The sequence below is a fragment of the Nyctibius grandis genome, chromosome 6, assembly GCF_013368605.1.
Source record: "Nyctibius grandis isolate bNycGra1 chromosome 6, bNycGra1.pri, whole genome shotgun sequence".
Taxonomy (NCBI): domain Eukaryota; kingdom Metazoa; phylum Chordata; class Aves; order Nyctibiiformes; family Nyctibiidae; genus Nyctibius; species Nyctibius grandis.
The window spans coordinates 6,491,322-6,503,878 of record NC_090663.1 but is presented as its reverse complement, the minus strand read 5'-3'; the positions used below and the strand labels follow the sequence as shown (position 1 = coordinate 6,503,878).

General features: G+C 40.6%; 1 protein-coding gene across 1 annotated transcript in view; it reads left to right on the top strand.

Annotated features, from left to right (window-relative positions):
- Nucleotides 1-11,818, top strand: part of KDM3A (lysine demethylase 3A) — a 30,932-nt gene extending 19,114 nt beyond the window's left edge. The window contains exons 13-26 of the mRNA XM_068403822.1: nucleotides 805-957; nucleotides 1,181-1,276; nucleotides 1,750-1,877; nucleotides 4,082-4,268; nucleotides 4,755-4,924; nucleotides 5,725-5,961; nucleotides 6,382-6,553; nucleotides 6,726-6,816; nucleotides 7,401-7,531; nucleotides 8,311-8,430; nucleotides 8,519-8,658; nucleotides 10,164-10,340; nucleotides 10,423-10,557; nucleotides 11,075-11,818. Of these exons, the coding sequence (XP_068259923.1) occupies nucleotides 805-957; nucleotides 1,181-1,276; nucleotides 1,750-1,877; nucleotides 4,082-4,268; nucleotides 4,755-4,924; nucleotides 5,725-5,961; nucleotides 6,382-6,553; nucleotides 6,726-6,816; nucleotides 7,401-7,531; nucleotides 8,311-8,430; nucleotides 8,519-8,658; nucleotides 10,164-10,340; nucleotides 10,423-10,557; nucleotides 11,075-11,155 (2,018 nt within the window). The 3' untranslated portion in view covers nucleotides 11,156-11,818. The remainder of the gene's footprint in view (nucleotides 1-804; nucleotides 958-1,180; nucleotides 1,277-1,749; nucleotides 1,878-4,081; nucleotides 4,269-4,754; nucleotides 4,925-5,724; nucleotides 5,962-6,381; nucleotides 6,554-6,725; nucleotides 6,817-7,400; nucleotides 7,532-8,310; nucleotides 8,431-8,518; nucleotides 8,659-10,163; nucleotides 10,341-10,422; nucleotides 10,558-11,074) is intronic.
- Nucleotides 11,819-12,557: the final 739 nt, after the last annotated feature.

The window sequence follows — 12,557 nt, the reverse complement described above, 5'->3', positions numbered from 1 at the left end:
CCTGGTGTGGGTTTTTTTAGCATATGTAGGACAGGGTCTCTCATAACTTGCTTTTACAATTAAGAAACATTGTGGGCAGAGAAGTTACAAGTGTGGTAGGAGGTAGGAGGAGGCAGATGTGTGCTTTTTGTCTAGTCTGGTTTTCTAGCTGAAATGAAGATTAGACTAAAATAATCTGTACATAACACTGCCCTGGAAGGGCTTGTCATTTTTTGGAAGATACTGTCAATGTTTGGGATGTTTTGAGTGAACTGGGGAAGTGACTTGGGGTGAGGAAAGGTGGAATATAATGGGTACGTAAGAAACCTGAACGCCCGTGCTCAGTTCTTCAGAGAAGAACAACTTGCTGTTCTGAGAAGGTCTGATACACACCTATCAACATATAGAAAGCCTACTAAAAGGAAGAGAACTACTTGCCCACTATGCTATTGAAAAGAGAACAAGGACAAGCTGATTGTGGCAAAGTAGACATTAAGCTTAGCTTGCTAGTAGTAAGTTATTTTTTTCTAGAGTAGCTGTGGAATTTCCACGTAGGACAATGTCAGCAGTGTGCATGTTAACTTGGGCAAATACCTGTCAGGAGTAAGAGATGATGTTGGTGCTGCGCAGGAGAAAGCAAAATGGTCTTGGTGGCTTAGACTCTGTTCTGGACCTGCTTTTCCAAACAGCAAAGGCTTTGTTTTGGAGTTCCAGTACAAAACCAAGTCTGAGTCTTATATCACTAAAGTGCTTTAATGTAGCTGTATTTAACATGCAAATGTTTTGTTTTGTTTAAACTAACACTTTGACTGTCAATTACCACAGCTCAGGTAGCCTGGAAGCGTGCAGTTCGTGGAGTTCGAGAAATGTGTGATGTCTGTGACACCACGATCTTCAACCTTCACTGGGTCTGCTCTAAGTGCGGCTTCGGCGTGTGCGTGGATTGTTACAGGATGAAGAAAAAAAGCGTACATAAAGGTGAGAATGCATATTGCTACGTTAAACATGGCGGGGAAAGAAAACCTGTATTTTGAACTTGGAAGTCAGTAACAACCTTAAACAGCAAGGCAATAAGCCTTGCCAACAAAAAGAACATGTTGTAGACCTGGGGTTTGGTATATCAATAATAGAAAAATATGTAGCTTTCCAGAGGAAGATGAAAGATGCACTAATAAAACAATTTAATGGTTTTGTTTTACAGATGATAAGTCGGATACTTTCTCCTGGTTTAAATGTGTGAAGGGGCAGGCACATGAGCCAGAGAATCTAATGCCTACACAAATAATTCCCGGAAGAGGTATTTTAAATATTTGATTGGGATGAAAAAATGCTGTAGGCTTTTGCTGTCTTTTGTATGTTGTTAATACTGTACTGAGTGAGGGGTTTTTTAGTAATAAAGTTAGTAAAAGCTTAGTCTGCCCCCTGCCTGGCAGTGTTCAGGGCCAGGTTGGATGGGGCTTGGAGCAACCTGGTCTAGTGGAAGGTGTCCCTGCCCAAGGCAGGGGCGTTGGAACTAGATGGGCTTTAAGGTCCCTTCCAACCCAAACCATTCTGTGATATATTGTCCAAAGACAGGAACAGCCTGTGTACTTAGTAGTATTTTATTATCTTTGACCTTTACAAAGAAGTAGCAAAGCTTCTTGTTTAATGATGAACTGTGTTCGTGTACTATTGTTTACCTGCTTAGCATACACAATTTCTTAAAACGTCATATTGCATGCTGGATGTTCTAATTACACGTGAGCTCACTAATGACTCTTTTTCCTTCAGCTCTCTATGATGTTGGTGATATTGTTCACTCCATAAGAACAAAATGGGGAATAAAGGCAAATTGTCCTTGTGCAAATAAGCAGTTCAAGGCACTATCGAAGCCAACTCTAAAGGAGGATTCAAAACAGGTATTGCTGCTGCCTCACACTATGTCTGCGTAGCATAGGTTTGCCACAGTCTGCTACCCACATTTGAAGCCAATGGTAATTGACTTTGTAGGTATGCCAATCCTGACCACTGCTGCTAACCCCCCCGTGTACGTTCTTGTTCAAAACTTGTATTTAGTTTTCATCTTTCTGGTTCAGTTCTTTTATAAGTTTTGGGAAAAATCTCATTGTGTCCCTGTGACACACTGATGCCTTAGTAAGTGACCTGCCCTTGAAAAATGTCTGTGAGGATTTTTAAGAGCAAAAATAGGATTAGATTGAGAGAACCCTTAAGAGAAGAGTCTTAAGAACAGGCTAGTGGGAATGGTTGTGAAGTGTGCAAGCTGGAGCACAGAAGGTTCCACTTAAATTTGAGGAAAAACTTCTTTACTGTAAGGGTGACTGAACACTGGAACAGGCTGCCCAGAGAGGTTGTGGAGTCTCCTTCCCTAGAGACATTCAAAACCCGCCTGGACGCGTTCCTGTGTGATATGGTCTAGGCAATCCTGCCCCGGCAGGGGGATTGGACTAGATGATCTTTCGAGGTCCCTTCCAATCCCTAACATTCTGTGACTCTGTGATTCTGTGTAGGCTATCCCTTGGGTCCTGGAGATGTAATACATGCAGCATCTAAGGGTGGAAAAGCACTTGAATTCATAAAAGAACTAAACATGAATAAAATTGTGAGGACTAGAGCAGTATGGAGAAGCACTGATTTCTCTGGGAATCCTCGTAGCAAGTTTGCTGCTCATTATATTAAAAAAACAACAACAAAACAACACCCCAAAAAAACAAACCCCAAAGAACCAAAACCTCACCATATGTTTATTTGTAAATGGATGCAGTATTTTTTTGCTTTTGAAAATAGAGCACAAAATAATGGCTTAATTTTGCAGCATCTTGCAAGAAACTAGCTGAATTAAGTAATTTTAATTTTCTTATATGCTTATTCATAAACTTATTTTGAGAATAAATGTGTTATCTTAAGTGTAAGAAGCAGGCTGAACTTGATTTTGGTGTTGGTAATCAATAGAAGAGACAAAAAATATTGTGAAATGTTAAAAGTGAGGAAGATGGTTACTTGATTCAAAAATCTTGAGATTTTCTCTGTGACCCTGGACAAACAGCTGCATTGAAATTTATACCTCTCTTTCTGTAAAATTAGGTACTTCCCTGGTGGTGTGAGGATAAGCTTATTAAAGTTTGAAGCATTTCATATTATGTCATGTTTGGAATCCTTACCAATGACCAGCAGTCATTAAGAGATGAAATAAAGAACGTAGCAATAGGCAGACACGGGTGCAGAATAATTTCTTCACTGGCAAGTATTTGAGCAGAGAGAAGACACTTGGCCAGTAATGCAGGAATCCCAGGCCAGAGCAGTGGTTCTGGTTAGTCTGTTACCTAGAATCTCCCAACAAAACCAAAGGATTTCTTCTCAGAAAGGGTCATTAGACATTGGAATGGGCTGCCCAGGGAGGTGGTGGAGTCACCACCTCTGGATGTGTTTAAGAAAAGACTGGACATGGCACTTAGTGCCATGGTCTAGTTGACATGGTGGTGTCAGGGCAATGGTTGGACTTGATGATCCCAGAGGTCTCTTCCAACCTGATTGATTCTGTGAACAAGTAGATAAATCAGCTGCACAGGAGATGTATGGCAGTCCTGTGCTTGGACTGTGCTGGCCAGGCCTGTGCTGCACTCACAGCCAGGTGTATTCCAGACCTGGCAGGTGAGTGGACTTTTGCCACCTTCTTAAGATAAAAATTTAGGAGCGCTGTGTATTTGTTTTAGTCTACTGAACTAGACCTTCAGCTTAGCCCTGGTCTGAACATCAGCTGTCACTAGACTTGAGAGAGTGCTGCTATTAAAACTGCATGTTGTTGCCAAAGCAGGCCCAGAAAATGCATCTGGGAAACTCAGCTTTCTGTGCTTGTCTTGAGGGGTGATGGACTTTGTTGCCTGCTTTTAAAGTTGGGACATCCCCACTCCTACTGGATCATCATCTCTGGCCAATACTGAGATGCAGTGCTGACCTCTTGTGGAGAGCAGACAGTTTTTGAAGGGCCAAACCTTTTTTTTTTTTTTTTTGGGTAAAAGAATGAATTTGGACATGCTCTTGCTTCCTTCCCTTTTTTGAGTAAAGCATGTTTGTGTCTAATCAAGTTCTCACTTTGTTTTTTCAGAACTTGGTACCCGGAGAGAGGACCAGCCTCCAACATAACAGTTTTGTCCTGAGCCCACAAGTCACTACACATGATCCTTCTCTAAAATCAGCAATTGGAAATAAACAAACTGCTTCAGTAAATACTTCTCCTTCATTAAACTGGCTATCAAACTTAACAAGTGGAAACGTGAATAAAGAAAACAAAGGTATGTGCAGAACCAGTGAAGAGTAAACCCTTTGTGGCTGTTTGTCAGAAGAATATAGATCAGACCCAGCAATACCTTGCACTGAGAATGGTGTAATCTGCCTGCTGGGATGGGCACTCAGTGCCTCTACTGCAGAACTGGCCATGGCAATGACTTGGAGTAAAAACAGGCATGGTTAGCATATTCTTTTTTGAAAACTGGATTAACGTCCCATTGATGCAAGTATTCTTAAATTCAGTTTGAGAATGTGTTTATTTTAGAATGTGTGATTTTAAAAACTTCGGAGTATTGAAGAAAGTTACATGAAAGGAGTATTTCATCTGCATGTACTGAGAGGAGAGAGAGATACATATGTACATACCTACATGTATGCATGTAGGAGTATCTCATTGTCTTACAAAAATAAAACTCCAAAGTATATACTTGTCATGGTTCAGAGGCTTAATCCTGGCTTCACTCTCAGATGTGCTCTTTTCTTTATTTCAGAGAAACTCCTCATACCTATTTCAAAGAACGAAAATAAACCTCTTCAGACACTCCCTAGTTTAGCGAAGCCTGCTGCAGCCCTGCAGACATTCAACAGTGCAATATTAACACCCGTGAGCAACAATAACACAGGTTTCTTGCGGAATCTGCTGAACTCTTCTGGAGGAAAGGTATATAAAAAATTGTGGTTTACAGGTTTGAGTTAATGGCAGGCTTAGACTACTGTTCTAAACGTGTGAATAGCTACCACAGACATTTGTCACAGCAGGTAAAATTCTGTCTTTGTTTGCGGAAAAAAGACTTAATTCAGTGTCTGTGTTGCAGTGCTCCAGTTAGTGCTTTCTAGAGTAGCAGCTTAGTGGTACTAGCAGCAGTTCTTGCTTGGTGAGGGATTGGGAACCAAGTGGTGAAGCAGCTGAATTTACTTAGGCCAGTGTCTGGCAGGTGCATTGATTGGCATGTCCATTAGGCTCAAAAAAGAAGCATCAAGGAACTTATAGATGAAGGAAAAACATTCAGTGTTGGGTGACTATCTTCATCATATCTCATTTGCAGACTGGTTCACTTCAGGTGTTCCTGAGCTTTATTTGCTCTTACATGACTGTAAAGTGATGGGGTAAAATATTGGTCTTGAGAGTTCCTTGATGAAACTGTATTTCCATTCTTTGATATAAAGAAAGTCCTGTTCTGTGCTGTATTTCATGGCTTTCAGCAGTGCTGCTGAAATGTAAATTGGAGCAGAACTTAGGCCAGAATGCTATAGACAAAGTGTCAGAAATGGCATTGGCATTTAATGATGGTGAGTTTCTAGACATAAGTTCCACAGATTTTTGTTTCTCTGCATGATTATGAGCTCAAGTGAAAAATTTTGAAAGTGGCAAGTATCTTCTTTAAAGTCTGCAGGACAAGGCAACAGAAGAGTGCACTGACTTCTTTTTTTTGTTCTTTCTCTCTCTTTTTTTTTAATCAGGCAGACAATGGACTCAAGAATACACCCAAAATCCTTGATGACATTTTTGCTTCCCTAGTGCAAAACAGAACCATTACAGACTTGCCTAAGAAACCACAAGGACTGACTATAAAGCCTACGATAATGGGGTTTGATACGCCTCACTACTGGTTATGTGATAACCGCTTGCTATGCCTTCAAGATCCCAACAATGAAAGTAATTGGAATGTCTTCAGGGAGTGCTGGAAGCAGGGACAGGTATTTAAGTTTTTCTGCTTTTTCCATTTTCAGTTCATGTGCTTTGCCCTTTCACTGAAGTGCAGGTACAAACTTAACTGCAATGATAAGCAATGCTAAACCTTCATAAAATGTGCTACATGAAGGCTGTTAGATCTTTGGATAAAAGGATATATATTTTACTGTTTAAAATCAGTTTCTAAACACATTGCTGAGCTTAGGGCTCTGTGTAAAAAGCTGCCTCATAGTTTGAAATAAAGAATGATCAAACGCACGGCAGAATTCTGGTAAGGCAGGCTGAGCATTTATTTTGGAAAATAGAGTGTTGGCAAAGTGCCTGTGTTCAGGTGTTCAGTACATTTTATGTATTACCCTGTTCTGTTTGGAATTAGAATTTTTGGCATTTAAAAATTCTTGAGAATATATTGTTCTTCTTCATAGCCTGTAATGGTGTCAGGAGTGCATCACAAATTAAATACAGACCTCTGGAGACCGAAGTCCTTTAGGAAGGAATTTGGCCAACAGGAAGTAGATCTGGTTAACTGCAGGACCAATGAAATCATCACTGGAGCTACTGTAGGAGATTTCTGGGATGGATTTGAAGATATTTCAAGTAAGTAGTGTGATTTTGTTTGTTCCAATAGGTAAAATATTCAGCAGCAATAATCTTGCCCTAGCACAAATTTGCCATCCGATTTTAAACTAAGATAAGGATTTCTTTGTCTTGATTCTTTGGATTTTGAGTTGTATAACTGTTAAAAAGACTTGTTAATATTTGACAACAGATCGCCTGAGAACAGAGGAAGGAGAGCCAATGGTGTTGAAGCTTAAAGACTGGCCTCCAGGAGAAGACTTCAGAGATATGATGCCTTCTCGGTATGAATTCACAAAGAAACTGTTCATCGTTTGTGGGGTACACCCCCAAAGTAATGGAATGTAGGAATACTTTTACATTTTGACACTTGCTTCAGCTTTGAGAAGCAATCGGTCACAAGTGAACCATTTTGTTTCTCAGAGGTGCCTGACATAGCTGGAAGCACTAAACAGGTTTGATGATAAATGTTTATGTAGTTCATTGTATTTCTTGCCAAGCAAAGCAAGTACCTAAAATTACTAATGATTGGTTAAACTTGAGAAGCTTCCTAAAAGCCTGAGTCATTTTGCAATCTGAAGTTCAATTGAAGCTTTTTTTTTTTGCCAAACGTTTTTAAGTATTCTGACTTACTCTATTTGATATTAGTTGAGAAGATTACACAAGGAAATAGCATTACTCCAGAGCAGTTAAATTTGTTTATCTGCTGTATTCCTGTGTCTTGCATGTTTTGTTCATTTTCATAGTGTCCAGTAAACCCCCTGGGGGAAGGAGTACAGTTTCTTGACTGGAGAATGCTTTTGTTGCAGTCTATTTTAGTCTGCTTTTTTATGAGTTTCTAACATTAAATTGTGCTGTATTACTTTAGGTTTGATGATTTGATGAAAAATATTCCATTGCCAGAATACACTAGGAGAGGGGGCAAGCTCAACCTTGCCTCTCGACTTCCCAACTATTTTGTACGACCAGATTTGGGCCCAAAGATGTACAATGCATACGGTAAGGGATTTTTCATTCTAAAGCTCATGTTGTCCACACAGTCAAACGAAATGGATCCTTGCTGTTGTAGACAATTTGATTAATCTCATTGATCGGAAAACTTAATTTTGGCTCATTTATAGGTACTAGTGATGTCCAGAGCATTATATGATGTTATTAAATGTTTTTTTGTCCAGGTGGGTTCAAGCCAATAATATTTATTCCCAATCTTCCAGTCAACGTGCTCCACACGTGTATACACAGCCTCTCTTTCCTATAGCTGGCCACACGTATTCCTTGTTTTGCTACTTCTGGCTGTATCACTTTTGTTACTTCTCCTTTTTGGGCTGTATCATTGTTTTTAATCTCTTCTTGAGCAGTTCTTTCCATGGGTAGTTATCTGCTGTCACTCAAAAAGCATTTAAAACTAAGCGAGATCATGGCCAGTAAAGAGATTGTGACTAGTAAATACTGTAGCAGCTGCCTTTTAGAGTGAACAAGAGACTGTTTCTGAGAATACTTAATTCTAAACTGCTATAGAAACCCTCTTCTAGCAGGACTTAAAACAGGAGTTTAATAGATCATGCAGGCTAGGTATAGATACAGATCAATGTGTCATCCTGTAACTAATCACTTGGGAAGACACACAAGATGGTGCAAGGCCCTGGATATAAAGTATATTGTGGTACTGGAGTAATCTGTTGATAAAAGTAAAAGCTCTCTGTTGTTCTTAGTGCTGCTGAGAGGGGCGTAAGCTTTCTTTTTGTCTTACTAATGTACCTGCTGCTTTTTTGTTTCAGGCTTAATAACAGCAGACGATAGAAAATACGGCACAACAAACCTCCATTTGGACGTGTCTGATGCAGCCAATGTTATGGTTTATGTGGGTATCCCCAAAGGCCAGGGGAATCAAGAAGAAGGTAAAGTCTGTCTTGTCTTCTGGGGGGTTTATTTCTGTCGTTGAAGGGAAGGTCCTTTAGCGTAACTGCTCGTGTTTACTCTCAACAGAAGTGCTTAAAACCATACAAGATGGTGATGCTGATGAACTGACAATTAAGCGTTTTACTGAAAGTCGAGAAAAACCTGGAGCTCTGTGGCACATTTATGCTGCTAAAGATACCGAGAAGATCCGGGAATTCCTTAAAAAGGTAAGCTGTTAATCTTAAAAACTGATCTGCTGTCTGTGTAGCCTTGCAAATACGTGTCCTTGGACTTTTCTCCTCCTTTCTATCCCAGTTATTCTGGAAACAAATGTACTTGAGTTGTATCCAAGACAAAACTACTCATGTGCCATGAATCTTGTAGGGTCTGAGGCTAGTGAGCTGAAGCTTGAAGTTATCCTGTGTGTAGATACACTGCTTTTGCCCACACTTCTTGTAGCCCAAGTAGTGATGCTGTGAAATGAACAAAACAGCTGGTTTAGATTTCAGCAAAAACTGGTTTAATCTTAAACTAGATCCTTCTTAAAAGCATGCGAGATGTTCTTGGGAAGTGTCAGAGCAATACGTGGCACATAAAGTTCTTCCTTGTTCTCTCTCTTTTCCTATCTTTTTTTTTTTTTTCCCCAAACCTTCATGAGGGTTGGATTAAGGGAAAAGCATGAGGTGCTTTGGGTGATGTTTTCGTTGGAGTTAAAGGTTTAGTAGAGATGTGATACTATATTCAAAAGGGCTTGTTTCAGTATTTAAATTCACCATAAATGGTTCAGAGTTCTTGGTGGTCTTGCTTCTGGAACTTCTTTGGTGCCCTGAAAGGGGAAAGAGCTATTCTGTTGATGTTTAAAAGGATAGATGGGATGATCTGAACAACTGTTGGCCTTGGCAGTTCAACTACTGTCTTGGGCGGAAGCTTAGAGAGGCTACAGCAGATTTGTTTAGTATTAACAAAGAACAAATCTTGATTAAGACATGATACTGAATTTGATAAGCATTGGTGTTTTGAGTTTTGACATGTGTCTCACACCTCCTCTTGGTCTCTTGTAGCATACTGGCCTGCAGGCGTGAGGCTTTTCAGCAGCTTGTCTTGGAGTAGAACCAAGCTGTTTGTCTCCTCCCAAATGAGTTTTTGGGCTACGGTCCTGGATGTAAATGATTGGCACAGCAAATTGCATTTATACTGGAACTCTTTTCATAAATTCTCTCCCCACATCTCTCAAATTTCTCCTCTAAAGTACTTGTTGTGCCTCCCAGCCTTGTTTCACCTGAAAATCTAGTTAGCACCCTCTGTTTTGGTCAGTGAGCACACTGACTGGTGCTGGCCTCAGGGCAGACACCTGCTGAATCCCACTTATGGGCTGTTGCAGTGTAAGAGTATTGAGCCCATATATGACAGTAGTTCCCGCTGTGAACACACGTGAGTCACTTAACCCTCTGTTTCTTCTTACTGCAAATTGGGTTTACTTGTATTTCTTATACCCACTTTTGCAATGTGTCTGTGAAGGAAGAGGGACTGAGAAATGATGAAGCCTTGGGCAAGCAAACCAAGGGCTGAGTAAGAATCCATAAGAGTTACACAACCTTTCATTGTGTGACTCTTACACCAGAACACGGTGCAGGTCACTCTGTCTGGCATGTGGGCATATGGAATACCATCAATACACCTTGATTGCCCAGTGAGACTGTTGTAATACCTGTCATCTTGTGACTTTTTCCAGGTTGCGGAAGAACAAGGCCAAGAAAACCCTGTAGATCACGATCCCATCCATGACCAGAGCTGGTACTTGGATCGATCGCTAAGAAAACGCCTTCATCAGGAGTACGGAGTTCAAGGCTGGGCTATTGTACAGTTTCTAGGAGACGTAGTTTTCATTCCAGCAGGAGCTCCGCACCAGGCAAGGACCAGGGACACTGTTACAGCCTGACCCCTTGGGCAGACGTTTGAGCACGTGGCTAACGCTTGTTTGTTCTCTCTAGGTTCATAATTTGTACAGTTGTATTAAAGTTGCAGAAGACTTTGTATCCCCAGAGCATGTCAAACATTGCTTCTGGCTCACTCAGGAATTTAGATATCTGTCGCATACGCATACGAACCATGAAGATAAACTGCAGGTAACTTACCAATGCTCGAGATGAACCCTGCCCCTCTTAGCCCTTTCGAAAACACCCACCAAAACCCAACAACCAACCCTCACCACACCCATACAGGCTGTGTCCGCACAACCCAAGTTGCTTTCATCTTCAGATCAGCTTTAATGCATTGGATCTTGAAGAGGAATTTCCGTCAGTTAGTTTTTAGTAGTTTTGAGGAAGCCTTCTGAAGCTTCTCTGAGATTCTTTTGAATTGTTTTTCTTCCATTTCTTTTGTTTTCCCTCTCGCTGAGCTTGCAATATTCTCCTCAAGCTACAGGGTTTCAGTTTATATCCTGCTAGAATTTGAACCTTATTTTCCCAAGTTAGTGAATTAAGCGAAGCTCGTGCAGATGAGCGTGTTTAAACTGAAAGGAGAGCTGCACGGGGTGTGGGGAAGCGGGACAGTTGTGCAAGTGTTTCTCTGTGTCAGAGGCTCCCAACCTGACCCCAACCATGCTGCTTACTTGTAAAACTAAACGCTTTTCTTTCTTCCCAGGTGAAGAATGTCATATACCACGCTGTTAAAGATGCCGTTGGGATACTGAGGGCGAACGAGTCCAGCCTTAGCAGACCATGAAGCAGAAAGCCTTAACCACACACTATGAAACAGACGCGTTGGCAGCTGTTCTAACTACTCAGTCAAGGACCTCTGTGGACTTTTGAGATTATATGAATGTTACCTCATCTTCCTTTCAGCAGTACCAGAGGAGCGTGGTACTATGTTCTGTGTATTCTTCCAATGTTTACAAACCTGATATGTATATGTAGTAATATGTATGGACTGTGGCATACTGTGAATGCTCAGTTGCAATAGAACTTTATATGGAGTTGCTCTCCAGACTGTACAAAATACCTCCTATAGAACTGTCGGAAACTATTCCAAATTATTCCTTTGAAAAATATTATTCAAGACATTGTAAAGCTCCAATTTTTAAAATCTATTTTGGGGTGGGAGGAAGAATGGAGTCACCCAATTTAATAACCAATTTACATAAAAATAAGAATGCAGTTCTGGAATTTCACATTAACATAGAACTAGCATTTAAAAGTAGCTTTAAGCTATTGTATAGTAATAGAGATGGGGGTTAACCATCTTTAGGTAAATGTATTTAAATTTCTAAATGTTAAAAGAAACTTTTAAGGATATGTTCTGTTTGAAACTGCTCTTTAATTTGAACTGATGTTCGATTCTCTGGTTTTTAACATTGAATGGTCTACATAAAAATTCTTCTATTTCAGATATTGTTCCTTGCCTGGCTTCTTCAATTGACTCTTTAAGATGTAATTAATTTGATGCAGTGCTTTGAAATGCAAGAAAACTGTTATCATACGCTGTTCATACTGCTTTTTATACTGTTCATACTGCTTTTTGAAGTGTTTGAAGGTGGCGGGTGTTGAATTTAGTGACAGATCTCTCTATAGCTGTTTTTGGTTAACCCAAATGTGGCTTAGCTTGACCACGGCTTCTCAGCCACTGCCAGTACTATGGTCACTGTATCAAGGGAGTTTTGCAGCTTCGGTCTTCAATGGCTGGTTGCTCCAAAATTACTTAAGAGAAAGACTGAAAACATCATAAAACTTAAAATAGGCAGAGAGGGGTTGAGAGTGGAGAAGTGCATCTTCCATCTAACCAGGTAAGCCAGGATAAAAGGAGCCTTTCTCTTCTTCAGTGTCCCTTCCAGCACTGACATGTTGGGAAGAGCCAGGCAGGAGGGGAGCCTCCCAGTTAGCCAAAAGTCACTTTCCTGAATTTTATGTAACAAATTCACAAGCTCTCTGCAAATACCCCTCCCTGTAGTACTTCACCTGCTACTTACGATCAGCGCTAACTGTTCTGAGTCCCTCAGGTGACAGTATCTTTTTTCAGAGAAACTTGCTCTTATCTGCCTCTCAGTATCCAAAGTGGAGCTGAGACTGCAGGGACTTGCAGGGAGTCAATTAAGTTGACGGGTGGTTATTGCCTTCCCAAAGGCTGTCTG